General features: G+C 58.9%; 1 protein-coding gene across 5 annotated transcripts; it reads left to right on the top strand.

Annotated features, from left to right (window-relative positions):
* The first annotated feature begins 19 nt into the window (after window positions 1-19).
* On the top strand, window positions 20-27,702 carry HAS3 (hyaluronan synthase 3). 5 transcript variants are annotated; one of them, XM_044987288.1, is made up of 4 exons: window positions 20-206; window positions 17,747-18,367; window positions 21,528-21,629; window positions 22,534-27,702. In XM_044987288.1, exons 2-4 carry the CDS (start codon window positions 17,747-17,749, stop codon window positions 23,455-23,457), a joined length of 1,647 nt encoding a protein of 548 aa, XP_044843223.1. In that variant the 5' UTR covers window positions 20-206; the 3' UTR covers window positions 23,458-27,702. The 5 variants fall into 5 exon arrangements, with proteins under 5 accessions (XP_044843223.1, XP_044843221.1, XP_044843220.1 ...); XM_044987286.1 differs by lacking the exon at window positions 20-206 and adding an exon at window positions 12,532-12,615; XM_044987285.1 differs by lacking the exon at window positions 20-206 and adding an exon at window positions 13,037-13,459.
* Window positions 27,703-27,816: the final 114 nt, after the last annotated feature.

Below are 27,816 nucleotides of genomic sequence, written 5' to 3' on the forward strand. Positions count from 1 at the left end.
AGGGATCACACCAGGGGAAGATTTTTGAATGAAAAGTCTCTTTTAATGTTTTCTGGGCTTCTGGCTGCAATTCTCCCTGTGCAAACAAGGCGATTTCTGTGCAGGAGGAGACGGAAATTTTATTTATACCTTGGGAAGTGCTTCTGCAGAGAGCCACAGGAAGGGAAGAAAGGTGAGGTGTCTGCGAGCAGCGTTTGCATCAAAAGGTAAGAAGCTGCCGTGCTGCGATTTTTACAACAAATTGGCCATGTTTGTCTGCACCTGTTTAAACGTTACCTGGGAAGGAGCATAAAGGTTAATAGATATTGTGCGTGTGCGCGCACGCGTCCCCCAGCCCCCTGCACCTCCCTGCGCCCGGTTATCACACCAGGCGATGCTGCGTTTGCCCTGCTTTCCAAAAGCAGAGGCAGTGAGAACTCCCTGCCCTCCCCGACCCCGGCAGCTTTAAGCAGACACACAATGGAGCAGGGGCTTTCAAACCTCGGCTTTCTTCTAAACACTCCCTGTTCCGCTAGACGCCAAACCTGGCTGCGGGGGGGTGAGAGGGGCGTGGCAAAGGGGTCTTGGCTGATTTCTGTCCCATGCAGCCGGCACACGGGCGGCTCAGCAAACTGCTCGACCCCCTGCTCATACCGCGCCCAGAGCAGCTGGATTGGAACAGGTGCATCTGCCAGCACGAGGGGCAGCTGCCCAGGAGCTCCAAGGACGTGCCCGAGGGGGGCAGCTCTCAGGCTTTGCACTCACTGGGTCTCTGCCGGGGCGAGGGCAGGCCTGCTGCAGGAGATGGGGGGGGCTGCAGCGCAGGATTCCTGCTGCTAGCAGCCACCTGCCCGGGCAGAGCTCGCGGTCCCCTCCAGGGCTGTGCTCCTGAGTGCAGTGTCTGAAGGTCAGACCCAGCCACAGACCCCACCCCCCCCGGCTCCTTGGAGGAGCTGGGCCCCAAGGCCAGGACGCTCGTCGCTACTGTTCATACTAGGCCTCGGCTCTGGTGCCTTCCCTCAACGCGCTTCCCAAAGGGCAACGAACTCGCTCCCGGCACCCCGGCCCCTGGGCTCCGACGGGCTCGGGACTCGCAGACCTGGACAGCCAGTGGCAGAACTGGGAGATGGAGCTCGGCCCCCGGCCTGTTCACACTCCCTGTGGTAGCATGGTTGCCACTCCCCGCCCAGGGCTCTAGGGGACTGGACTGGCGCCCAGCTCTGCCAGGGCTGGAACTCTGGCTTTGTGCAAGTGGCAAGGTGGGGGGAAGCCTGCGAAAAATAGCAGCTGCTGGTAATTGGGGGGGAGGGGTTACCCTTTGTACCTCAAAATGAGATGGGGCTTCACTGTTCACTGCCCCAGCAGTGTTCAGGCAGGCCAGGCGGTCTCGCGGGGGCCTGCAAGCGCACACACCACAAGCCCAGCCACCAGAGTGCTGGCAATGCCGCCTGGTGCCAGCACCAGAGGGAAGTGCCTAGACAGTCACCTGCTGGGCTGGTCCACCTGGAATGGGAGTCAAGCTGGCAAGTGTCTGACATCCGCCCTAGCCCAGGTCTGTGACTGAGCCAGGCCCCTTGGCTGTGGGGCCGCAGCGGTTAGCTAGGAAACACCATCTCTCTCTCCTGGAGGCTGCTGCCCCGGGGAGAGCTGAGCTCTCAGCCCAGAACAAACCCAACGTGCCCATTCCCTCGCTGCTGCCCCTGGAACCGGGGAAATCTCACCTCTTCTTCAATGATCCCAACAGCAAATCAGTGAGAGGCAGCGGGAGAGGTTGGTTCTGGTGGCCCTGACTGGCCAGGAGGAGGAGGTAGGTGGAGGTGTGTCGAGGGCTAGAGAACTGGTGTGTGCGCCAGGAGGTTATTCAATCTGGGCACATCCTTGGCGCCATAGTCATGCGTCAACGTCCTCTGCTGAGGGCACCCCAAAGCCCATTGTCCTGAATCACAGAACCCTAGAACGGGCACTCAGGAGGGCTCAGCCAGCCGTTGGCACTGGCAGGGCCAGACGGGTTTGTCCAACTTGAGCTTACAGGCCTCCAATGACGGGGATTCGACAACCTCCATTGGACACTTGCTCCAGAGCTTAACTGCCCTTGTACATAGAAAGGGCTTCCTAGTATCTAACCTCAATCTGCCTTGCTGCAGGTTAAGCCCATCACATCTTGTTCCACCTTCAGTGAACGTGGAGACCAATTGATCCCCGTCCTCTTCATAACAGCCCTTCACAGATCTGGAAACTGCTAACAGGTCCCCCTCAGGCTTTTCTCAAGATGAAACAAGCCCAATTTTTTTAACCTTTCCTCACGGGTCAGGCTGCCTAAACCTTCTATTGCCATGTTGGTGGCTCTGTGGCCTCTCTCCAATTTGTGCCCATCTTTCCCAAAGTGCAGTGCCCACAGTTGGACTCAGGACTCCAGCTGAGGCTCACCAGTGCCAAGTAGAGCGGGACAATGACCTCCCGGTTCTTACACGCCAGAACAATTGTAGTCTTTGTCCCAGTACCATTACACTGTTGCCATATTCATTTTGTGATCCACTCTAACCTCCAGAGCCTTGTCTGCAGCGCTGCCGCCTAGCTGGTTATTCCTAGTTGGTAGTTGTGCAATTGTACAGCACTTTCCTGTGCTGAATTTCATCTTGATGGTTTCAGACCAATTCTCCAATGGAGCAAGATCCTTTTGAATTCTAATCCTGTCCTGCAGAGTGCTTGCAACCCTCCCAGCTCGGTGTTATCTGCAGATTTTTTAAGCACGCTGTACGCTCCATTATCCAAATCATTAATGAAGATGAGCCTGGACAGATGCTTGTGGGACCCAAGTAGATACATCCCCCCAGTTTGACAGTGACCCACTACATTTCCCTAGTTTGCTTATGAGAATGTCCTGGGGGACTATGTCAAAAACCTCGCTAAAATCAAGATCCATCATGTCTGCAGCTTCCTCTCTATCCACTACACCAGGAAATGAGTTGGTTTGGCATGATTTGCTCCTGACAAATCCATGCTGGCTATTCATTATCACACTATGATCCTCTAGATATTTACTGGGGCTGTCAAGCAATTTAAAAAAAAACATGATTAATTTGCATGATTAATCACACTGTTAAACAATAATAGAATACCAGTGATTTAAATATTTTTTGATGTTTTTTACATTTTCAAATATATTGATTTAGATAACAAACTTTCTATTTATTTTTAGTACGAGTATTTGCACTGAAAAAAACAAATAGTATTTTTCAGTTCACCTCATACAAAGTACTGTAGTGCAATCTCTGTATCATGAAAGCTGAACTTACAAATGTTGAATCATGTACAAAAAAAACTGCATTCAAAAATAAAACAATATAAAAATTTAGAGCCTACAAGTCCACTCAGTCCTACTTCAGCCAATTGCTCGGACAAACAAGGAGATAATGCTGCCCGCTTCTTGTTTACAATGTCACCTGAAAGTGAGAACAGGCGTTTGCATGGCACTTTTGTAACCAACGTGACAAGGTATTTATGTGCCAGATGTGCTAAAGATTCATATGTCCCTTTATGCTTCAACCACCATTCCAGGGGACATGCTCCCATGCTGATGATGGGTTCTGCTCGATAATGATCCAAAGCAGTGCAGACCAACGCATGTTCATTTTCATCATCTGAGTCAGATGCCACCAGCAGAAGATTGGGGGTTTGGTTGGTTGGTTGGTTGGTGGTTGGGTTCTGTAGTTTCCGCACTGGAGTGTTGTTCTTTTAAGACTTCTGAGAGCATGCTCCACACCTCCTCCCTCTCAAATTTTGGAAGGCACTTCAGATTCTTAAACCTTGGGTCAAGTGTTGTAGCTATTTTTAGAAATCTCACATTGGTACCTTCTTTGTGTTTTGTCGAATCTGCAGTGAGAGTTTGTAAATCAAACAACGTGCTGGGTCATCATCCGAGATGGCTATATCATGAAATAATGGCAGAATGTGGGTAAAACAGAGCAGGGGACGTACAATTCTCCCCCAAGGAGTTCAGTCACAAATTTAATGAACGCACTATTTTTTTAACTAACCTCATCAGCATGGAAGCATGTCCTCCAGAATGGTGGCTGAAGCATGAAGCGGCATATGAATGTTTAAGATATCTGGCATATAAATATCTTGCAATGCCAGCAACAAAAGTGCCATGAGAATGCTTGTTCTCACTTTCAGGTGACATTAAAAGCAGCAGTCAGGTGACATTGTAAATAAGAAGTGGGAAGCTTCTGCCATAAATGTAAACAAACTTGTTTCTCTTAGCGTTTGGCTGAACAAGAAGTAGGACTGAGTGGACTTGTAGACTCTAAAGTTGTACATTGTTTTGTTATGGAGTGCAATTATGTAACAAAAAAAATCTATTTGTAAGTTGCACTTTCAGGATAAAGAGATTGCACTACAGTACTTGTCTGAGGGGAATTGAAAAAAGACGGTTACTCACCTGTAGTAACTGGTGTTCTTCGAGATGTGTTGCTCCTATCCATTCCATGTAGGTGTGCGCGCCGCGCGTGCACGGCTCTCCGGAACATTTTTACCCTAGCAACTCCGGCGGGCCGGCTGGCGCCCCCTGGAGTGGCGCCGTCAAGGCGCCCCTTATACACCTCAGCCGGCCCGTCCGCTCCTCAGTTCCTTCTTGCCGGCTATTCCGACAGTGGGGAAGGAGGGCGGGTCTGGAATGGATAGGAGCAACACATCTCGAAGAACACCAGTTACTACAGGTGAGTAACCGTCTTTTCTTCTTCGAGTGATTGCTCCTATGCATTCCATGTAGGTGATTCCCAAGCCTTACCTAGGCGGTGGGGTCGGAATGAGACGTGGCGGAGTGTAGCACCGCAGAGCCGAAGGCTGCGTCGTCTCGGGACTGCTGCACCAACGCATAATGGGAAGCGAAGGTGTGGACGGAAGACCAGGTGGCCGCTCGACAGATGTCCTGGATGGGAACGTGGGCCAGGAAGGCGGCTGACGAGGCGTGCGCCCTTGTCGAGTGTGCGGTGAGCCGGCACGGGGGGACGCGAGCAAGATCGTAGCACGCCCGTATGCAGGATGTCACCCAGGAAGAAATCCGTTGAGATGAAACAGGCTCGCCTTTCATGCGCTCCGCAATTGCGACAAAGAGCTGGGAGGAACGCCGGAAGGACTTAGTTCGGTCAATGTAAAAGGCGAGGGCCCTACGGACGTCGAGGGTGTGGAGCTGCTGCTCACGAGGTGAGGCGTGCGGCTTTGGAAAGAAGACCGGGAGGAAGATCTCCTGATTAAGATGAAAGGCCGACACCACCTTTGGGAGGAAGGCCGGATGTGGCCGAAGCTGCACTTTGTCCGCGTGGAAGACGGTATATGGGGGACCCGCCGTCAGGGCGCGGAGTTCGGATACTCGTCTGGCGGATGTGATTGCCACGAGGAAGGCCGTCTTCCAGGTGAGATGGAGGAGGGAGCAGGAGGCCATGGGCTCGAAGGGCGGGCGCATCAGCTGGGTGAGAGCCAGGTTCAGATCCCACGTAGGAGCCGGCGGCCGCACTTGCGGGTAGAGGCGGTCCAACCCCTTGAGGAAGCGGGCAACCATGGGGTTGGAAAACACGGAGCGACCATCTACAGCAGGCCGGAAGGCCGAAAGCGCCGCCAGGTGTACCCTCAGGGACGAGATCGCGAGACCTTGGCCTTTCAGGTACCAGAGGTAGTCAAGGACCGTCTGGAGAGGGGTCGAGAAGGGGTTAAGACCTTGCTGATCGCACCAAAGGGCAAAGCGTTTCCACTTTGCCAGGTAGGTAGAGCGTGTGGACGGTTTTCTGCTTTCAAGGAGAACTTGCTGCACCGCCGCAGAACAGGTCCTCTCCGCGTCGGTCAACCACTCAGGAACCAGGCTGTAAGATGCAGCGACTGCAGGTTCGGGTGACAAAGCCTGCCGAGGTCCTGAGAATGAGATCCGGCCATAACGGTAGGGGAATGGGATCCCGGATCGATAGCTCGAGGAGCAGGGTATACCAGTGCTGCCTCGGCCAGGCCGGAGCGACGAGTATGACGCGGGCCTTGTCCCTCCGTAGCTTGAGCAGTACTCGGTGGACTAGCGGGAACGGCGGGAAGGCGTATAGAAGGGGACCCGTCCAGGACATGAGGAACGCATCGGAGATGGAGTCCGGAGCCCGACCCTGGTACGAACAGAACCTGTGGCACTTCCTGTTGGTCCTGGAGGCAAACAGGTCTATTTGGGGAAATCCCCACCTTTGGAAGATGGTGTGGGCTACGTCGGGGCGAAGGGACCACTCGTGGGCAGCGAAAGACCGGCTCAGACGGTCGGCCAGCGTGTTCTGCACCCCTGGTAGAAAGAACGCTTCGAGGCGAATCGAGTGGGTTACACACAGGTCCCATAGGAGCATCGCCTCCTTGCACAGCGGGGAGGATCGGGCCCCGCCCTGTTTGTTCAGATAGAACATGGCTGCCGTGTTGTCCGTGTATACCGCGACGCAGCGGTCCCGGAGGTGTGCAAGAAAGGCGAGACAAGCCAAGCGGATCGCTCTCAATTCTCTGACGTTGATGTGCAGGGAGAGCTCCTGGGCCGACCAGAGGCCCTGAGTGTGCAGGTCTCCCATGTGAGCCCCCCATCCAAGCGCCGAGGCGTCTGTGGTCAGGGTGACCGACGGGCGAGGGGGGCGAAACGGAACCCCGGCGCAGACCACCTCCTGATGCAGCCACCAGGTGAGCGTCTGGAGAGTGGGGTCCGAGACCGTGACCACCAGATCTAGAGGGTCGCGGTGGGGCCGGTACACCGAAGTCAGCCACATCTGGAACGGACGGAGCCTCAGCCTCGCGTTCGCGGTCACAAAGGTGCACGCAGCCATGTGGCCCAGCAGGCGAAGGCAGGACCGGGCCGTCGTGGAAGGGAAGGCTTGTAAGCTGCGAATGAGCGAGACCATTGTCTCGTGTCGAGAACGAGGGAGGCAGGCCCTGGCGAGGGTGGAGTCGAGGACTGCTCCTATGAACTCCAATCGCTGTGTCGGCCGTAATTGGGACTTCTCGGCATTGACGAGGAGGCCGAGAGACTGGAACAGGTGCAGTATCTCTGACACCTGGGCTGTCACCAGTTCTTGAGATCGCCCACGGATCAGCCAGTCGTCGAGGTAGGGGTATACGTGGATTCTGCGACGACGGAGAGTTGCGGCCACGACCGCCATGCACTTGGTGAACACCCTCGGGGCAGTGGAGAGGCCAAAGGGTAACACCGCAAACTGGTAGTGGGTCGCGTTGACCATGAAGCGCAGGAAGCGTCTGTGGGGGGGGTAAATCGCCACATGAAAGTAAGCGTCTTTCATGTCGAGGGCGGCAAACCAGTCTCCCGGATCCAAGGAAGGGATAATGGACCCCAAGGTTACCATCCGAAACTTGAGCTTGCAGAGGTATCTGTTCAGCTCCCGGAGGTCCAAGATGGGACGAAGACCTCCTTTCGCCTTGGGGATGAGGAAATATCTGGAGTAGAATCCCCTGCCCCGCCTGCAGGGAGGCACCTCCTCGATAGCACCCACGCTCAACAGAGCCTGCACCTCCTGTATGAGGACTTGCTCGTGAGAGGGGTCCCTGAAGAGGGACGGGGAAGGTGGGTGGGAGGGGGGGGGCGAAAGAAACTGTAGGCGGTAGCCGTGCTGGATGGTGCTGAGGACCCAGCTGTCCGATGTTATAGCAGACCACGCCGGAAGGAAGCGGGCAAGGCGATTGGAAAACAAAAGGGGTGGATCCTGGGGGGAGAGTGATGGGCCGTCCTCGGGCGTCCCGTCAAAAGGCCGGCTTTTGGCCTTGCGGAGCCTTGGACGAGTTCTGCGCCTGGTTGCGCCGCCCCCCTGACGGTCTACGGCGGAAGGGGGCCGTTCGGCGGTTGTTAAACGGCCGAGACCTGGCCTGGTTGAAGGGACGGTAGGGCTGTTGGCGGAACGAACGCCTCTGCGTGGCCGGCGTGTGCATACCCAGAGTTCGTATCGCAACCCTCCCATCCTTTAGGGACTGGATTCTGGCATCCGTTTTCTCAGAAAACAGCCCCTTCGTGTCAAACGGGAGGTCCTGGAGGGTGTACTGGACCTCAGGTGGGAGGGTGGAAGATTGTAGCCACGCAATGCGGCGCATCGTCACCCCGGATGCTACCGTTCGAGCCCCTGAGTCTGCTGCGTCTACGGCCGCTTTGATCAGTGTTCTGGAGGCTAACTTGCCCTCCTCCAGCAGCGCTGAGAATTCAGGGCGGGATTCCGGAGGGGTTAGCTCCGTGAACTTCGCAAGGCACCCCAAGATATTAAAAGTGTATCTGGATAAGAGGGCCATCTGGTTGGCGACACGGAGTTGGAGGCCTCCCGCCGAATAGATTTTACGCCCTAATAAGTCCATGCGCCGGGCGTCCTTCGCCTTCGGCGCAGCGGCGGGTTGACCGTGTCGTTCGCGGTCATTGACCGATTGGACCACCAGCGAGTCCGGGGTGGGGTGGACGTACAAGTATTCGTAGCCCTGGGGCGGGACGGAATACTTCCTTTCGACGCCTCGTGCCGTGGGGGCAACGGAGGAGGGCGACTGCCAGATAGTGGCACTGTTCTTCTGAATGGTGCGAATGAACGGGAGCGCCACTCTGACAGGGGCGTCATCTCCCACAACGTCCGTAATCGGGTCCTCGACTTCTTGCACCTCCTCTATGGGCAAGTTAATGGCCTTTGCCACCCTTCGGAGAAGGTCCTGGTGTGCCCTGAGGTCGATGGGCGGGGGTCCCGATGGCGAGGCCCCCGCTACCGCCTCATCTGGAGAGGACGACGAGGAGTGGCCCGGGAGCACCTCCTCCTGCTGGTGCTCGCCCACCTGGTGATCTGGCCGCAGCGAGTCCTGGCCCAAAGAAGGGTCGTGGGCGGCGGCTTGCGTCGGTGGGGACGGGGGGGCTCGACTAACGGTGGCCACCGGTACCGATGGTGCCGAGCCCGGCTGCCTGGGTGGCAGGGGAGGCCCCTGTTCATATTGCGCCCAGGGCACCCAATGTCCCCAATACTGGGGTCCATGATCCGGGGGAACGGAACCGGCTCTGAAATCCACCGCACTGCCTTGGGGTGAGGCTACAGAGGGTTCCCTGGAGGGCCAGGGTGGAGCCGTGGCGATGCCTGGGCGGGCGTCCAGCGCCGGCGTGAGACGATCCTCCGGTGCCGAGGGTCGGTGCCGGGCGTCTCGGGGGTCCAGTGGCGAGCGGGACCTGTGCTGCGCACGGTGCCGGGAGCCGGATCTCCGGTGCCGGGAGCCAGATCTACGGCGTCGGGAGCTGGATCTCCGGTGCCAAGAAGGGGAGCGGCGGCGGCGGGAGCTCGACCGGCGACGTCGGGAGCTCGACCGGCGGTGCCGGGAACCGGACCTCGAGCGGGATCTGCGGCGCCTCGAACGGCTGCGCGAGTCCCGATGTCCGCGGTGCCTGGACGCGGACCTGCTGCGGTGCCGGTGACTTCGTGACCGGGACCTGGAGCGCCGCCGGGAGTACGACCGGCCCCGCGATGGAGAGCGGTGCCGGGACTGCGACCGGTGCCGGGACGCTGAGCGGCGTCGCGATGGCGATTTACGGCGGGATGGGGAGCGGTGCCTCGGTGACCTTCGCCGGGAGATAGACCGGGATCGAGACCGGATTCTGGAGCCACGGTCGCCACGGTCGCCCGGAGATGAGGGGCGCACCATCGCTGGCTTGCCGAGGGACTTGAATGTCCGCACCAGTGGTGCCGGCGGCTGATATGACGGGGCCGTCGCCTCGATCAGCTCTCTTGCCGTCGCGAACGCCTCCGGCGTCGACGGGATCCTCAGCTCCTCCTCGGTGGGCACCGGGGAGCTGGGCGGAACCGGACTCGACGGGCCAGGCGGCGCCGGAGTCAACGGTGCGGTGCACTTAGCGTGCACTGCCTCAGCCTGCACCGTTTTCGTCGGAGGCGGCTGGGCTGACGGCTTTCGCTGCTGTTTTGCGGCAGCCGTCTTCGGCGCCTTGTGCTTCCTCCCCGGGGAGAGGGAGCGGTGCCGGGTCTTTGGTGCCGGCTCGGTGCCGGAGCGGCTCGGTGCAGTCGGAGCGCTGCTTGTCGAGGCGGTTTTCGGTGCTGCTGGAGCTGGCGCCGGAGGTTGGAGCGCAGACTCCATCAGTAAGTGCTTCAGCCTAGAGTCTCTCTCTTTCCTCGTACGAGGTTTAAAGGCTATGCAGATAGAGCACTTATCTGTCCGATGCGACTCTCCGAGGCAGCGGAGGCAAGAGTCGTGCGGGTCGCTAACCGGCATAGGCCGCTGGCAAGCCGCACAGGGCTTGAAACCCGGTGCTCCGGGCATAAGCCCGCACCGGGGCGGAAGAAGAGGGGCAAACCCTCTAATTCCGTAACTATTGACACTATTAACACTAAATATATATATATCTACAACAAGAACTGAACTAACTACTAAAACTATCTACACTAGAACTATGGAGAAACACTAGGGTTGTGGAGGTAAGGGAGCACTCCACTGTTCCAACTGGCCGTCACGGGCGGGAAGAAGGAACTGAGGAGCGGACGGGCCGGCTGAGGTGTATAAGGGGCGCCTTGACGGCGCCACTCCAGGGGGCGCCAGCCGGCCCGCCGGAGTTGCTAGGGTAAAAATGTTCCGGAGAGCCGTGCACGCGCGGCGCGCACACCTACATGGAATGCATAGGAGCAATCACTCGAAGAAGAAATACTGTTTCTTTTATCATTTTTACAGTGCAAATATTTGTAATAAAATAATATAAAGTGAGCACTGTACACTTTGTATTCTGTGTTGGAATAGAAATCAGTATATTTGAAAATGTAGAAAAAAATCCAAAAATATTTAATACATTTCAATTGGTTTCTATTGTTTAACAGTGAGATTAATCACAATTAATTTTTTAGTTAATCATGTGAGTTAATTGTGATTAATTGACAGCCCTAATATTTACCAAGTGTTTGATTCATCATTTGTCCCAGTATTGTTCCAGGCATTGAAGTTAGGCTGGCTGGTCTATCATTCTCCGGGTCCTCTTTGTTCCCCCTTTTAAAGAGAGGTTCTGTGTTTGCCCTTCTCCAGTCCTCTGGGACCTCTCCTGTCCTCCGTGAGTTCTCAAAAATAATTGCTAACAGCGCGAAGGTTTCTTCAGCTAGTTCCTTCAATACCTAGGATGAATTTCATCAGGCTCTGCTGATTTCAATACATCTAACTTATCTAAATAGTCTTTATCCTGTTCTTTCTATGTTAGCTTGTGTTCCTTCCCCCTTGTTGTTAATATTAATTGTGTTAAGTATCTGGTCACAATTTACCTTTTTAGGGAAGACTGAAGCAAAATAGGCAGTAAACACCTCAGGCATCTTGAGGTTGTCCATTAGTAGCTCTCCTTGCCTTTTATGCCCCTTGCTAGGGGTAACTCATGTTCTCCCTACATGCTTGTGCTGTTGGGGGTTCTTTGTGCTCCTCCTTAGCAGTTTGTCCATGTTTCCACTTCCTGTAGATCCCTTTTTGGTTTTCAGGTCATTCAAGATCTCCTGGTGCAGCCGGACTGGCCTCTGACTAGTCTTCCTGCCTTTCCTTTGCAGCGGGATAGTTTGTTGTTGCACCTGTAATACTGTCTCTGAGAAACTGCCAGCTCTCTGGAATTCCTTTTCATTTTGATTTTCTTCCCACGGGACCTCACCTACCAGTTCTCTGAGGTGGTTAAAGTGTGTGTGTTTGTAATCCACTGTCCTTATTCTGCTCTCACACCTTCTAAAACGACGGTCCCCCCGGTTACAACCTGCCCCTTCTGAAACCAGTCGTTAGCCCCAGGACATTCCAAGAACTTATTGGGCAGTTTGTGTTTTGCTGTATTACATTTCCAGCAGATGGCTGGCCAGGGCAAGTGCCCCAACTACTAGGTCTTGTGTTTGGGATATTTGTTTGTTCTCGAAATGCCTCACCCACCTCCTCTTGCTAATTGGGTCCCTACTGCAGTCACCCCTATTTCTTCACCCAGAGCCTGTCAGCTGCTCTGCCTCTCACCTGGACCTCAGAACAGGGTCTATGGTCTTGGCATGTAATGCAGCCCCCCCCTTTCCCCGGTTTGTCCTTCTGAACAAGCTGCACCAGCGTTCCAGGCAGGAGACTTATCCCCCCTCCCAGTGATGCCAGTGAAGTCAAAACCCCACAGAGCAGTTTGCTCCAGGTGCTGCGCTGGCAGCCAGAGCAGGGACTTTCCAGTGGGGATTTTGACTAATCCTTGGGGGACTTCAGCCAGAGGAAACCACCCGCGGTGCCAGTCCTGCTACAGACTCATGTAAAGCAAAGTCTGTAAAATGGGACAATCAGATGGGTCAGTTAAACTGCCACTGCTGGGGATTCCAGTCAGCTGCTTGGTACAAAGTGAGACCCATCTCCGTCCGCCTGCACCTCCAGCTGTCGCGTGCAGGAGGCTCCAGCTGCCTGGTCAGAGGAGAGGGATCCATTCCCCCTCCACCTCTGCACCATACCGGGGGCGGGGAGGGGGCAGCGTGTGGAGCCTCAGTCTGCCCAAGGTTCTGGTCAAACCCAATGAAATTCCAGCAGGAAGCAGGAGAGAGTCTCCTACCCCTCCCTAGGGAAGACACCCAGCACCCTCGGCGGAGCACACAGGCCTTTGCAGGGTTCTTTTCTGTCCTAGAGGTAGGTGGCTTTTTTAGTGATTTTATTCCCCCAGCTGGCCCGGTCCCCCAAAGCCCTGCTCTGGTTTAGCAGCAGAGGGCAGGAAGTGTCATCTCCCAGCATAATCTGTCCTTAAAACCCTGGCTGGATGGGCGTGTAGCCAGGGCCTACCCTTGTTAGCTTCCAGCCATGGCTACATCTGCTCCAATCAGCTCTGACACGCCCTGTTGCACCAACTCCTGCCTAATGTGTTTGGCCTTGAATTCTGCTACTACTAAGCACTGGACTTTGAGAGGTGCGAATCGTTGATGTCACAGGCACCCCCATGGACACCCCCACTCTCCCCTCACCCCTCGGGAGGGGCCCCAAGGAGTGCTGGGGTGGCGGTAAATAAAGCACTGGCACCAACGGGGGCTCGTTCCCCTCTCCTACCCCAAAAGGCTGAACTGGTTCTGCTGCCGAAAGCCGAGCCCAGCTCTGGAGAATTTCAGCCCCAAGGGTCAGAGTTTGACACTAAGCCAAGAGCTGGAAGCCGTGCAGGGCCCGGTGCTCTCTGATCTCTGTAACTTCCCCTCACACCTGGCTCTGGGGCGGTTCACTTTGTGCCTCCAGGAGCGGAGGCTGCGCGCCAAGAACCGGGCTCCCTGGGGAGTGAAAGCCCCTTCCTAGTCTGGGCGCTGCGCTCGGGGGATGCACAGCTCCGGCTCCCCGGCTGCCTCCGCCACCCCGCTCGGGCCCAGGAGCCAGGAGCACTTGGCTCAAGCCAGCAGCGATCTGTAACCTGCGGGCTGCTCCGGAGCAGCGCTTGCATGTGGCTCCGAGAACCAGAACCGCAGGCAGCTCCGGGTCTCACTCCGGCGTGGAGGTAACCAGGTTCCCCCGTCCCCACTGCTGGCATGGGCGCCGCCCCCGCCCTGGCTCCAGACCTGAACGGCCCAGCTCCGAGGGGCCTCGCCGGGCGCTCAGGTGGCCGCTCGGCTGGCCGGGAAAGTCCATCTGCATCCTGCAGCCGTGCGAGCCCTGCCCCGGCGCTGCGGGCGGGCAGCCGCTGGCCAGCGCCGGGCCGGGGGTACTGAGGCAGAGGGAGTCAGCGACTTGCTGGGTCCCGCGGCAGCCGGGGCAGGGGCAGAGCCCGGCCCGGCTGACCGGGGGCTGGGCGGGGAACGAGCCTGCTGGGCTCCGCCGGCGGTTCCTGGTCGGAGCCGGGGCTCCCCGGGCCGCTGGTTCGGCTGGACGCTGCCGGCCCAGCGGTGCCAGGGGCGGCGGGAGCACGTGGGGGGCGGGCGAGAGGGGCTCCCCCGTCCGGCCTCGGGGCGCCTCTCCCGGCCGGGCAGGCGGAGCCCCCGGGGGCTGCGGGAGGTGCCGGCTCAGCCGCGCCTTTAAAGGCGGCTCGGGGGGGCCGGGCCGGGCTCAGAGCGGCGCGGGAGGCGGCCAGCCGGCGGCACGGTGAGCGGGGCGGGGGTCGCCAGTTCCCCCCCCCCGGGCTGGCGGAGCGCGGGGAGCCGGCCGGCCGAGGGCTCCGGAGCTGCGGCCCGGGCTGCCGCACTGCAGGGTGAGAGGCGCCTCGGCCCGCTCCAGTCCCGCAGGCTGCTCCAGGGTCCTGCCGGCCCCAGCCCGTCTCCCCTCTCCGGTCGCTGGGGTACCCGGGGTACCCGGGGCAGCCTCTCGGCCCGGCTTTGCAGAGCTCCCCTGGGGGCCGGAGCCGGGGCCTGCCTCGCAGGGTGGGGAGCAGGCGGAGGCGGCTCGCAGGGCGCTGCACATCCCTGGGCGGGGAGCCCGCCCTGTGGCTCCCCTGAAACCCTCCTCCGGGCTCTCCCTGGCGCGCTCCCCGCCAAGCGAACCGAACCGAGCGGAGCCTGCCCCCCACCCCCCCGTCAGTCGGCCCTGCCCGGATCCCTGCAGCCCTGGGGCAAAGGGCCCCTCCGGCAGCTCCCTGGAGTGCACCGGGGCCGTGCCAGCTGGTGCTGGGCTGATGCTCACAGGGGCCAGCCAGCCTCCCTTACCCTGGGTCTCAGGCCCTGGGTCGCCGAGGCTGGTGGTTTGTGTCGCCCAGCTGCTGCCTGGAGCCGCCTCCTCTGGCCTGGCACGTGGCCGGAGCCAAGGGCGACACTTAGGTGGAGGAACAGAGACACCCCCCCCCCAACCCGGCCGCCTTGCAACCTGCATGTTCCCTGCGTCTCACGGGACACCCCCAGCGAGGCTGGAGAAAGCACAAGCCAACGTGCTGCAGGGACCTCTAAAGCCAGGGAGCACCTAGCACCTAGCAGCCTCTTCCCGGGAACCAGGAGCAGAGAGAGCAAGTGAGGGCACTAAGACAGAACCTGCCTGGCTTGGGGGGCAGCCGAGGGCAGACTGGGTTGGGGGCCAGTGGGAGGGACTATCTGAGCCTTCCGGGCTGGGACCTGCCTGCTCCACCCAGCAGGTTAGCCTGTGCCTTTGGCAGCTCGCACCTGGTGCAGAAACAGGCCCGCAGCGCTGGTGGGTCCCTCCCCCTCCCCCAGGGTGCTGGGAGAGCTGTGAAGTGCTATTGGCAGGAGAGGGCTTGGAGCTGGGTGGGAGGGTCAGTGATTCCTCTCCTGTAAGCCCATGCAGGCCAGGGGCTGACTGGCCCCTTCCCAGGAGCAGAGACTCCTCTTAGGAGTGGGATTGCCAAGCAGACAGGGACTCCCTGTATTTATCCCCCTCCCCCCCACACACCCCAAAGACCCAGGACCTCTGTAAGGGCAGTGAGCACCTGGCTGGTCTGTTGGTGCCTTGGGTACCAGTGAATGCCGATGGCATCCAGTCTGTCCTGCTGCAGGGGCAGCTGGGAGTGGGACGAAGGCATCCTTCATGCCCTTCGGTGTCCTTCAGCAGAGCCCAGCTCCGCTCCGGCGGGGCCTGGCACCCAGCAGTCTGGGTGTGCAGGCTCCTGGGGAGGAGCCTGGAGATCAGCTGGAAAGGCTCCAGGTGCCAGAGCCTGCATGGCTGTTGGCAGCTCTGCAGCAACCCCTCTGGCTCTCCCCCTCGTACACCCTCTGTGATCGGAGAGCTTCGCTCACCCGTGTGACTAGGAATGAAAGGCCGTTGGCCAAGTCGCCAGCTCTTCCCGCTGGGGAAGCATGGCTCTGTGCTTTCCCACCGGTGACTGGCTCCCTGGGGCGAGACCACTGTCTGCAGCCCCCTGCCCAGGCTTTTGGGGGCTCTGGTTTCCTGTAGCTTGGGGGCCCAATGGAGTGTCTCTGGCTGCTGAGCTTCCTCGTCCCTCTGACACAGCTTGGTAGCTGGGGATGGCCAGTGCAAGTGCAAAGCCAAATGCAAGCAGGCCTGTGGCCCCAGGATATGGGGCCAAATCCCTCCATCGCGTTGGCTTTGTACTAAGCTTTGGGATTTGTTCCAATAACAGTGCTCAGAAAGGAGCAGAGGAAAAAAATCCTCCAGGTGAGAGTGAGACCCTGCGTCCTGCCCCCAACCACCACTGGGTGACCGGGAGTCTCTGTGTCCCTGATAGAGACCTGGGAACCTCCCTCTTCCAGGCCTCTGTCGTGGTCAGCAGCCTTGTGACTGAGGAGGCTGTAGCTGGTCTCCCAAGACCCCTACGAGTGCTGAGTGTCAGGGGAGCAGAGAGGGGCTCTCTGGCTCCACCTGTTCCCTTGGCTGGGCCCGTCCCGGAGGAACAGAACGTCATCTGGCTGGCTGGGGAAGGCAACTCTTCCCCATTGTAGGGGCATGGATGGAGCAGGGGAGCTGCATTTGATCAGGAAAGGGACTGAGAGCCCAGCCCCTCCTCACTAGGGATGGCGCGGGACAGACTTCTTCCTCTTTGCTGCAGGTCTGGGGAGCGTCTGACTTGGGTGAGCAGTTGCTGTGATTGCTTGTACAAATGGCTGCCTATGCACTTTTGCACACTTGCGCAGTCCCCGTGTCATGCACCATCAAGCAGTCGCACGCTCAGCTCTCTGAAGTGTTTGGCCCTGAGAGCCCAGAGCCTGAAGCCTGTGTTCAAATTGTGTGGGGTTTTTCTGGCTGCTGGGTGACAGGATTTTACACCCTGCAGAGAGGAGCTGTTCCAAGGGCCTGCCTTTGAATGGCCAGCAACAGCGCACGAGAAGAGGGTATCTGGCTGGGGTAACAGACACAACTCTGTGCATGAGGCCAATATGTGGTGTGGGGGGGATAAACCTTTCCTCCTGCATTTGGAACGCTGTGGGCCAGCCTGGTTCCTGTATACAGAGCCAGTGTCCAGTCAGAGCCTGGCTTTGTGACAAGTCTTTGGCCACTTCTGGGGAGAGGATGCTTGGATTTCTAGCACTAGTTTTGAGGAGACCTGAGACTGACTGGGATTCACATGCAGAAACTGTAGGGAGAGTAGCCAACCTCTCTCTCCCCTTGACAGGTCACCTGCAGCATGGGTTGTGAAGCAGGAGAACCAGCTGCAGATGCAGTAGCACTTGGTGTTTGGTTGTGTGAGTGGCTGGCTGTGAACTGCTCCTGGGTGGCTCAGAGCTGAAGGTCTCTGGGAAGGTGACTCCCACATAACCCACTAGGCAATCTCACAGGGGTGGGATCCCTGCAGAGGGGGTTAGCCAGCACTTCTGGCAGCTGCTAGAACAGACCCCGGCTCCTTCACTACTGGGGAAAGTGAGTGCGTGTCCTGAGTGTTTGAACAGTGCAGCCCTGGGTGTGGCGACAGCCGTGTGCACGGTGCTTTCCAGAGTGCAGACAGAGGCTGCCGCAAAGGGCTTGCCAGCTAAGCGAGGCACTGAGCGATGGCAGGCCCTTCTCTGCAACCTGGAGAGCAGGAGGGCAGTGGGGGGCTGACTCAGCAATCCCCATTGGCCTGAAGGGGTGTACGAAGTCTCCAATGCACTTCAGGCTGGCCCAGGGCTCTGGACTGTTGCTTCATCCTAGCTGGAGCTGGCCGGGAATGGGACCCCCTTCTGTAGCACCCTTCCCTGGTCCTGCCTTCAGTACCCAAGTGACCCTTGCCCTTTGGCATGCTGCCAGAATGAAGGCCCCCTGCTCTGCCAGCTGGGTGACTGGAGGAAGGGTTGCTTGGGGGCCCCCCGGGCAGCACCATTGCTTCTGTGGCGTTGCTGTCCTGACCTCAGCCTGCCCTGTGGGCTTTGGGTTGCACCCCTAACATAGCCTCTGGTCCCTTCTCTTTGGACAGATGCCAGTGAGCTTTACCACGGCCCTTCGTGTTTTTGGTACCAGCCTCTTCGCCTTGGTGGTGCTGGGAGGCATCCTTGCAGCCTACATCACTGGCTACCAGTTCATCCACACCGAGAAGCACTACCTCTCCTTCGGCCTGTATGGTGCCATCCTGGGCCTGCACCTCTTCATCCAGAGCCTCTTTGCCTTCCTGGAGCACCGGCACATGCGGCTTGAGGGACGGCCCCTGAAGCTGCAGCGCTCCGTGGCGCTCTGCATCGCTGCCTACCAGGAGGATCCCGACTACCTGAAGAAATGCCTGCACTCGGTGAAGCGCATCTCCTTCCCCGACCTCCAGGTCGTGATGGTGGTGGATGGCAATGGCCAGGATGACACCTACATGCTGGAGATCTTCAATGAGATCCTGGGCTCTGAGAAAACGGGCTGCTACGTCTGGAAGAGCAACTTCCATGAGAGGGGCGAGGGGGAGACGGACAGCAGCCTCCAGGAGAGCATGGGGCACATCCAGCAGCTGGTGCGGAACAGCACCTACTCCTGCATCTTGCAGAAGTGGGGGGGGAAGCGCGAGGTGATGTACACAGCCTTCCGAGCACTCGGGGACTCCGTGGACTACATCCAGGTGGGTGGCCAGCTCCTGGGGGCGGCTGGAGGGTGGAACGGCACAGGAGAGGGGTGACACTCCTGCCTTGGCGGGCACGGCGCCAGGAGCGGTGACCACGCAGCTCTCGCACTAACCAGTGTGGAGCCGTTTCATATCTCTTGGGAAGGAGGGGCAGGTGAGAGGGGCTGGGGCGGGGGAATCTGCTGCCTCAGGACAGGGGCAGCACAGCCTTTGCTGTACCTTGCCTGGGCGGGAGGGAACGCAAGGCTAGGCCAAGATCTCTCCCAGCCGATGCACCGGGGATTGGCTGGCTCAGGCAGACTGGAGAGCCAGAGCAAGGAAGGGTTAGTGGCGAAGGCTGAGAGTTGGGATGCTGCACTCCCAGCTGACTCATGGCAGGGCCCGGGCCCGGCTCCGTACCCACCTTCTCCAGATCCAGCCCAGGCCCAGCCTTCCTGTGGGATTTGTTTGTGCTCAAAGTGTTTGAGATCCTCTACCGGGCAGTGCAAGAGCAGGGAGACTGGGCTGGCTGATGCACTGCTACATACACAGCCACAGAGGGTATCAGCCAGGCTGCTCAGGGCATGGGGGGGACGCAGCAGTAGCACAGTCACTGTCCTCAATCCTGTCCCTTTCCTTTGTGCAGCCCCTGCCAGCTCTCAGTCCTGTCCTGCCTCTGCTTGGCGCTGTGTGCAGGGAGCCTGGGGCTCTGCTCCATAGGGCTCCTCCAGCTTATAGTTATTGCCCGCTGGTGGGTCGTGTGTTCCTGAGTGGGACTCTCTCCAGCTCTGTTCTGTACAAAGCCCCCAGGGATCCCCCCGCCCAGCGAGAACTGAATTATCCAGGGTAGTTAATGTGAGCCATTGGAGGGGTAACCCTGGCTCAAAAGGCTTAGTCCAATAGACAGATGCCCAGGAGTTTAGATGCTCTTGGGTTGCAGATTTGGTCTGGAGCTCTCCCAAGAACAGGATTTGAATTTTCCCGCCCTTCCTGCTTCCTATTGGGGTCCCAGAAGCAGGCATGAGGTGTGAGCCTGTGAAACCTGCCTCTGCGGGATATACAGCTCCTTAGGCCAGGGTTAGGGAGAAGCTAAGGGAAGGAAAGGAGGTGAGATGCCCCCGCCATGTAACAACTTCCCCCTCCCCCCAAGCATCCGGGGGAACAGCACTCAACCAGGGGCTAACCCATTAAACTGACAGCCAGCTTCAGAGTGCATCCCCAGGGCTCAGCAGAGTCCAGCTCAGGAAAGTGAGGGCACATGCTGGGTCTGTCTTCACAGGGGGAGAGAGGCAGAAATTGGTTCTTTGGGGAAGGAGGGTGCTGGAGCTCTCTCTGCAAACCCTTGGGCTAGCCAAGCACAGGGGAGTGCAGCCCTCTCTTCCCGCTGGCTTGAGAGAGTCCAGAGCAGCTGGTGCACAGATGATCCTGCCTGGCCAGCCTGCCCTGAGTGGGCAGTGGCCAAATAGGCAGATTGGGTCCCTCCCACTCCTGCCTTGTGACATCCTCTCCAGGAATGGGACTTGGGAGTGCAGGGCCATCGTCCCCGGGGAGGGCTGTGGCTCCTGGGATCACTGCTCCTCTTTCCTGGCAGTGAGGCACTAGCAAAGGGCCAAGTGCACTGGAGAGCCAGTGTTCATGCACCAGTTCTGTAGTGCCACAGATGTGCAGGCCACTCTAGGATGGTGGAGGCAGCAGGATGGGCAGGGGTGGAGGGGGGCAGGGCTGTAACCCGGGTGGCACAGGGGAGTGGAGCTCAGGATGGCTTCCTGCTTGCCACAGAATCCTAGGTGGAAAAGCCCATCTAGCCTAGACCCTCCCTGCCAGGCTCTGCTCCAGGTCTTTGTGCAGCCCAGTGTTCAGTGGCTGGGGCAGCAGGCCCTTCCCGCGGGAGATGATTCCACAGCCCCCATTAAGAAGCGTTCCCTGATCTCCGTATGAGCGAATCCCCCTGGCTGGCCTGTGCCCAGGCTCGCCAGACACCCAGCTAGGTGAGACCGGACCAATCCCTCTCCTGGCTCTTCTCTGACCTCCCTTCAGTTTGTCACCCTCTTTCTGGCATTGAGTTGCCCTGCACTGATCCCTGCTCTGACCCCCCTGTGCTGTACAAAGAGGGCCTGACTCTGCTGCAACCCCTGTGTGTGTGTGTGGGGGGGCTCCCTTGCAGGTCAGGCTTTGCCCTTTCCTCGCTGCTGCAGCTGAGGGGGGCGCTGCTGAGGAGCCAGCGGGGTGCAGGGGCTCTCACCAAGGTGTTGGGCGTGAGAAAACCACGTCAGTACATTGAGGAAGCCCTGCACAGGTGTTCGGAGGTCTTGGCAGGCTCCGAGATGCTCATTGTTCTGGATCCATACGTTAGCCGGAATGGCTGGAGGGTGCTTTGGCCCGAGAGAGAGGCCGTCTCGGTGCTCCCCTTGCCAGGCCAGCAGCTTTGCCAAGATGCATGGCATTCTTGTGCACTGCCACAAGCAGGAACTGCTGTTCCCCAGCAGGCACCGAGCAGTTCCCTGCTTGGGGCTGCATGCCCCAGCCATGGCCACTTGCTCTTTGGGCCCTGTGAGACACTAACCCTGCAGCAAATGCCTTTGCCTGGACTGTGCCAGGTCTCCCTACTGCTCCTCTGGCACTGCCACTTCAGCTCCTGCAAGCAGAACTACCTCATGACATCTTCCCCCCACAACCCCTTAGTGAGACCCTTCACCTCTGCCCCGTAGTGCACCCCTGCCCCCTAACGGCAGACTCCTTCCCTGCCAACTTCCTAGCATAGAGACATTCTCTCTTCCCTCCAGCCCCCCTCAGTGGCTGGCACAGCCCTGCCTGGGGCTCAGAACCAGGGCCCCTGTGCTCTGCATGGTTCTGTGAGCCCAGAGCAAGGAGGAAAGGTGATCTGGGCAGTACCATGCTGCCCCCCTGCTGGAGCTCCTGAGTCAGGTTGTGTCCATCTGCGGCTGTGTACGCTCCGTGCAGCCTCTCAGAATGGTCTCCTGGAGCTGCCCTGTAGGCCCCAACGTGTCTGTGGCAGGATGGGCCTCTCCCCTGGGCTTGCTGTGCGGTGCTTTGTCTAGTTCTAAGTGACTCGGGCTTTGCTGGATGCAGGGTTGGAGGCTGGGCTCCCGCGGCGTGCGTGGAAGGGAGCAGGAGGCTTAGGCCGAGCAGACCGTGATGTTCTCTCTCTGCTCGGTAGGTGTGTGACTCAGACACGGTCCTGGATCCAGCCTGCACGGTGGAGATGCTGCGCATTTTAGAGGAGGATCCACGGGTGGGCGCAGTTGGTGGGGACGTTCAGGTACGAACCCCAGGGGTGTAGCCAATGGCGCGTGAGTCAAATGAGACTACCCTGAAATCCCAGAGCCAGCCGAGCCCAGGGAATGCAGGCCACCCGGGGCGTAGGGTGAGGGGATCGTTTGGCTCCTCTGCGGTTGGGCGCCAGGTTCAAAGTGAGCCTGGCTGTGCTGCTGCTGAGTGGGCGGGGAGCAAGTCCCTGTGCCAGTGCTGGGAGGGAGGGGTTAGTGCCATATCCAGGCCTGGGATGCCAAGGCTCTCTCAAATCCTAGGGAGAGGGAACATCCTGGAACAGGCCAGGAAAGAAGGCTTTCACCGCGGCTCAGAGCCAGCCTGCACGCTGTGCTGAGCCTGCTGCCACATGCTTTGGCAGTGATCGTGAGGCACACCCGGGGCAGCAGCTCTGCATGGCAGTGCAGGCTCTGTCCTCACCCCATAGGCGCAACCAGTGGGGAGGGGAGGGACAATGTCCCTCGGCCCCCATCATACTGCTGCCTGCTGTGGGGCTCCTCCCTCACTGGTGGGAGGCTGGCAGGTGCCTAGTGAAAGTCAGGGAACCGGCTCCCTGAATAACTGGGCAGCAGGGCTGAGGTCCTGGAGGCACCTCTCCGAGAGCCCCATTTCTCCTTAGAACAGCCACAGTGCCTGTCTGTGCACTGGTCTCTGCCCTGCAGGCCTGGCCGCGTGCACAGGAAGAGCTGGCTACTGCTGTTGCTCTGAAGGCAAGGGCCTCTCAGCCGCCCTCCGGCAGCAGGGCTCCCCTGCAATGGCAAGCCCTGTGGTGAGGGTGCTGCTGGATGGGAGCCGTTGGGCCGCAGTGCGATGCTGCTCTCCTTGCCTCGGCTGGGGAGGGAGGCCCTGCAGGGCTAGGTACTAGTGGTGTCTCCTTATGTGTGTTGCCTTCCCAGATCCTCAACAAGTACGACTCGTGGATCTCCTTCCTGAGCAGCGTGCGGTACTGGATGGCCTTCAACGTGGAGCGGGCCTGCCAGTCCTACTTCGGCTGCGTCCAGTGCATCAGCGGCCCCCTGGGCATGTACCGGAACGCCCTCCTGCAGCAGTTCCTGGAGGACTGGTACAATCAGAAGTTTCTTGGCAGCAAGTGCAGCTTTGGGGATGACAGACACCTCACCAACCGTGTCTTGAGCCTCGGGTATAGGACTAAGTACACCGCCCGTTCCAAGTGCCTGACCGAGACTCCCACCAAATACCTCCGCTGGCTCAACCAGCAGACTCGCTGGAGCAAGTCCTACTTCAGGGAGTGGCTCTACAACGCCTTGTGGTTCCACAAGCACCACCTCTGGATGACCTACGAGTCCGTGGTGACTGGCTTCTTCCCCTTCTTCCTCATTGCCACGGTCATCCAGCTGTTCTACCGCGGCCGCATCTGGAATATCCTTCTCTTCCTCCTGACTGTGCAGCTGGTGGGGATCATCAAGGCCACCTATGCCTGCTTCCTCCGGGGCAATGCGGAGATGATCTTTATGTCCCTCTACTCCCTGCTCTATATGTCCAGCCTCCTGCCAGCCAAAATGTTCGCCATCGCCACCATCAACAAGTCAGGCTGGGGCACCTCTGGCCGCAAAACCATTGTGGTCAACTTCATTGGCCTCATCCCGGTTTCTGTGTGGGTCGCTGTCCTGCTGGGAGGCCTGGCCTACACGGCGTACTGCCAGGACCTCTTCAGTGAGACGGACCTGGCCTTCCTCATCTCCGGCGCCATCTTGTACGGCTGCTACTGGATGGGCCTCCTCACGCTCTACATGGCCATCGTTGCCCGGCGCTGTGGGAAGCAGCAGGAGCAGAGCAGCCTGGCTTTTGCCGAGGTGTGACAGGCGGGGGTGCTCTGGACGGAGCGGGGAAAGTGCAATGGGAAAGGATTAGTGCTGCCGCCATGCATTGTTCGGGGGCAGCCGCGGGTTGGGGTGGGGAGGAGATGGGATTTTATTTGTGGGGTTTTAAATTGCTGTCCAAGGAGCGAGTTCCTGGGCTAGTGAGTCTGAGTGCCGCCCGAGGAGCAGCTGCTTGTTGCCCAGCAGAGAACGCTCCAGGTAGCCTGGGCCACGCACACCTGCCCGCAGGTGCAGTGACGATGGCTCCTGTGAAGATTCCTGTCTGCCACCTGCCAGGGCCCAAAATCCTGCTGTGGGAGCTGCACTGAGCTCCATTGGTGTGGGAGAGGCCCTGGGCCGGAGGCAGGACAGGAAGCGTTGCCTGCGGACTCCAGCCTGAGCAATAGGCTCCACGGGAGGCCTGAGCCCCAGGAGCCAGTGAGGGTGCTCTGTGCCCCCTGCCCTCCAGTAGGGACGGGAGTGCTCACAGAAATGAATTCATACGGCAAAAGAATCCAAGTTTGCAAACTCTTTGTCCTGCCCTGTAGAGCAGGAGCTGTCTGGCTGCACTGGCCGCATGGTAGGTGACACAGTAAGTTGGCTGCAATGTGTGCCCCTGGAGCCTGGGGACTTGATTCCTGCCTGGGGAGGAGTGCCCCAAGGTCTCTGCAGGCAGAGCTGTGCTTGGCAGGCTGTGAGCTCCCTCCCTCTTGTGCTTTAGCGTCCAGACACTGGATTCCCTGTCAGTTTTGCATTCTCCCCAGGCAGGAAAATGGTCCATAAATATTCAATTTATTTAAATGGGCAGAAATCTCCCCCCCTCCGCACACAGGACTGGCTGCCTGTGGATTTAATGCTGTGAACTAGGGAGGGTTCCCTGTGGCTTTGTGCCGGGGCAGGTGGGCTCCCAGTGCTATGGTGCTTTGCTAAGGACACTGCAGTCCTTTCCCTGGTGCGGTGAAGAGATGTCTCCAATTTGACATGAGAGTTTCCAAGGCAGGGGGAAGGATCCTCCCCTGTGAGGGCCCAGATGGCAGCCGTTGGGCCGCCTGAACTGGACCATTCTTTGCTGTTCTGAAGTGGCTTCCTCAGTCAGGTACCACGTCCTTTTCCTTGAGCCACTTGAAAACTCAAATGATCCTGGCCTCCCGCAGGGATCTGCTGCATGTCTGTGTGGCCCAGCTGCCTCCAGGGCTCTCCCATGGCTCCTTCTGATCCAAAGCCCTGGGCATGAGGGCAGCGTATGCCCATGGTGCTGATGGTGGTATGAGCTGCTGCTCCTCTGTCCCCTCTGCCTGCTTTGCCACTGATCCCCAAGCAGCTTTTCCGTCTCATTCCACACAGTGGGGCTGCACCCTGGGGTCACTGCAAGGGGGCAGTGTTGCACGCTCTGCCCAGCCCATGGCCTGGCTTGTCTGCTCCTTAAAGGCTGAGGCAGTACAGCTCCAGCTTTAGCCTTTGCTGTGCTCAGAGGAACATCCCCCACAACTGCCAGACCAGCAGCAAGAGCAATAACCCGACCCAGCCTGCTGCTGGGGCCATGGTGCTGTGTACAGCTCCAGTGCCCTACTGTGCCAAAGCCCATGGCAGGGTCACCTGGAGCCTCTCTCGGGATGGCTGCCTCTGCCCCCAGTCAGCATTACCCGGTGCTTACGAGCGACCCGTGCCAGCAGCTGAGGGTGAAGGCAGAAAGGTGAGTGGCTGCATTAAGGTTACATGGCTCTGAGCTTTCCTCCTCCCTTGCCTGTCCCCATGGCCCCCTGCACAACGGGGAGCACCTTTGCCATGGAGCGAGGCCAAGGCTGGCTGTCAGGGCTGGCAATAGGAATGGGGAGGGGGCAGCATCAAGATGGAGTTAGAAAGTGCTTATTACTTAGCCTCTCAGTGCTTCCCCTCCTTCCTGCTTCTCAGGTCAGGGCTCCTGGTTGTCCTGTCCACACCACGCAGGAGTGCCAGATCCCCTCTCATCAAGGTGAGGGAACTCCGTCTTTACGGCTGCTCAGTGCAGTCCTGCCCTGCCTTAACTGCGCACAAGCAGGCAGCATGGCCTGTGCCCTGGGAGGCAGGACCCTGGGTACTATTCCTGGCTCTGCCACTGATGCAGGCAAACTCAGGCAAGTCTCTTCCCCAGCTGTGAAAGGGGGGGTATGTGGGTACCCTCCCAGGGCAGTTAATTATGTGCTGTTTAGTCCAGGGGTTAGCACCCTTTGGTATCTTCACTGTGGGCCCCACTGCTAAGCTAGACTCCACCAAGAGCCTCAGTCAGAATCCCTGCTCCATGCTATTGTCTGCCGCTGGCTGTGGTTTTATCCCACGTCCTCTCTGGTGCCAGCCCTGGCTGTAGCTCTAGCATCCCTGTGTGAGGCTAACGTGCCAGAGAAAGCAGCGAAGCGCCGCTCTGCGTAAGGGCGTCTGTGGCCAGTACAGCGAGGGGGCTCGGGGCAGCGTGGAGAGAGGCAAAGGGATGGTGAGGGATGCATGGAGTGAGCCTAGCCAGAGCGGGAATGCAGCAAGTAAAGCACTCGCCCCTGTTCTGCTGGCTGAGGCACCTCATGCAGGGACCCAGCGATGCCAGGGGCGGCTGAGGCAGGACACCAGGACTTAGAGCTTTGGGAACAGCCACCCAGCCTGTGCAGATGGGGTTTGAGAGGCCCCTTCTGCTGAAGAAACACCACAAAAGCCCCTTAAGCCCCCTCCAGCTGCCACTCCCTGGCCCCTGGTGGGTGTTGGGAGGGTCTGAGGCTTGCCCCATGGGAGAACAGCAGCTAATTCTGGCTCCTTTGCCAAAGAACGGAAGGGCAGTGAGAGGCCACAGTCAGCGGGAGCCTGCCCAAGAATGGCTGCCAGCAGCTTCTTTGCCTGCCCTCTGCTGTGCCTGAGGAGTGCTCAAGGGGCTCGTGAACCCTTCCAGGGCCTGCAAGGGTGGTTGTAGCCAAAAGCCGTATTTCGCGCTGTGTCCCGGGGAGCTGGGTGCTGCCCCACTCCTCCAGCACAGCGCCTCTGCCATGAGCTAAGGGGACACCAGTAATGCAAGGTGCTGTGCTGGGCACTAAGCTGGGGGCCAGCTGCCCTTGCAGGGGCCCCAGCCCCATGGAATAGTTTTGCATGTTGGCTTAAGTCCCTGTGCTGCTCTTGGGCCAGGCTTAGTGGGCTGGGGGTTCCCCTAGTCTGCAGGGCAGAGGTTCCAGTACCCACCCCCCTCCCATACCAGAGGGACAGGAGTCTGAGCTGAGGGCCTGCCCCACATTCCGGGGTGGTGTGCCACAGCCGAGTGGTCACTCCAGCTGTGGGCAGCACATCCAGCCTGCAAGTTGCTGCGGCAGGAGCTTTTTGGCTGTATGGCTCCTTGTGCCTGAGAGGCTGCTCAGCTGGACCTGTTAACGAGAGCACCTAACAAGGCACCAGCAGGGACTAACCTGCCATGGCACCAGGCTGCTCCTGGCCAGGCAAATGCTGAGGGCTGGGATTCCAGCAGCTTGTCTGAATCAGCGCACAGGTGTGGGCAGCTCCCTCCGGAAAGGGGATGCTCCCAGTGCTGTAATCAGCAGAAGGCTGCTTGCTCTGCACCCTGTGCTGAGCTAATCCCGGCTGCTTTGCTCTTGGGCTGGGGCCAGTCAGCTCTGCTCCCAGACTTCTGTGCTTTCTTGTGAGGGAGGGCCCCCGGGGGTGTACGCCTATGGGCTTCTGGAACAGGTGCCTCCCTGCAGCCCCCCTCCCCTCCGGTGCTAGGGGGAGGGAGCCTGGCCTCCCATGGCATACGTGGAGGCCTGAGCAGGGACCTGGCTTTGGATCTACACCACAGGTATGTGCTCCCTCCTGGGCCTGGGAGGGCCTGGGAGAGCAGCTGCCACCCCTGCCCGGCCCAACAGTGTCCCCACATTCCTTGTGTCTGGTCTGGCTGCACCACAGCGGTCTCCCCAGGCCCTCTTTTCAGGGCAGAAACCTTACGCCAGGTGACTTACTCCATTGAATACAAGGTTTTTAGGAGACTTTTGTAGCGCTTTGATATTTACACTTATTGCTACCATTGTTTGTAAATCTATTTATTTTTTACCTGCATTTTTTCATTTTTTAAAAGGTCTGTTTTTATATCGCAATGGATGTCATAATAAAGAGATTTGCACACAGGAAGGCTGGGGGGTATCTTGGAGGGGAGGGGGGCAGCTGCCTTCTTGGCCCTAGAACTGAGTGTCCCCCCCCCGGCCAGAGCAGCTCTGCCAGGAGCCTGGCTTGGTAACTGAGTGTTCCCCCCCCCCCCCCCCGGCCAGAGCAGCTCTGCCAGGAGCCTGGCTTGGTAACTGAGTGCCTCCCCCAGGGCCATGTTCATGAGCAGCAGGGCCACCTCAGCCTACGCTCCTG

The sequence above is a fragment of the Mauremys mutica genome, chromosome 14, assembly GCF_020497125.1.
Source record: "Mauremys mutica isolate MM-2020 ecotype Southern chromosome 14, ASM2049712v1, whole genome shotgun sequence".
NCBI lineage: Eukaryota > Metazoa > Chordata > Testudines > Geoemydidae > Mauremys > Mauremys mutica.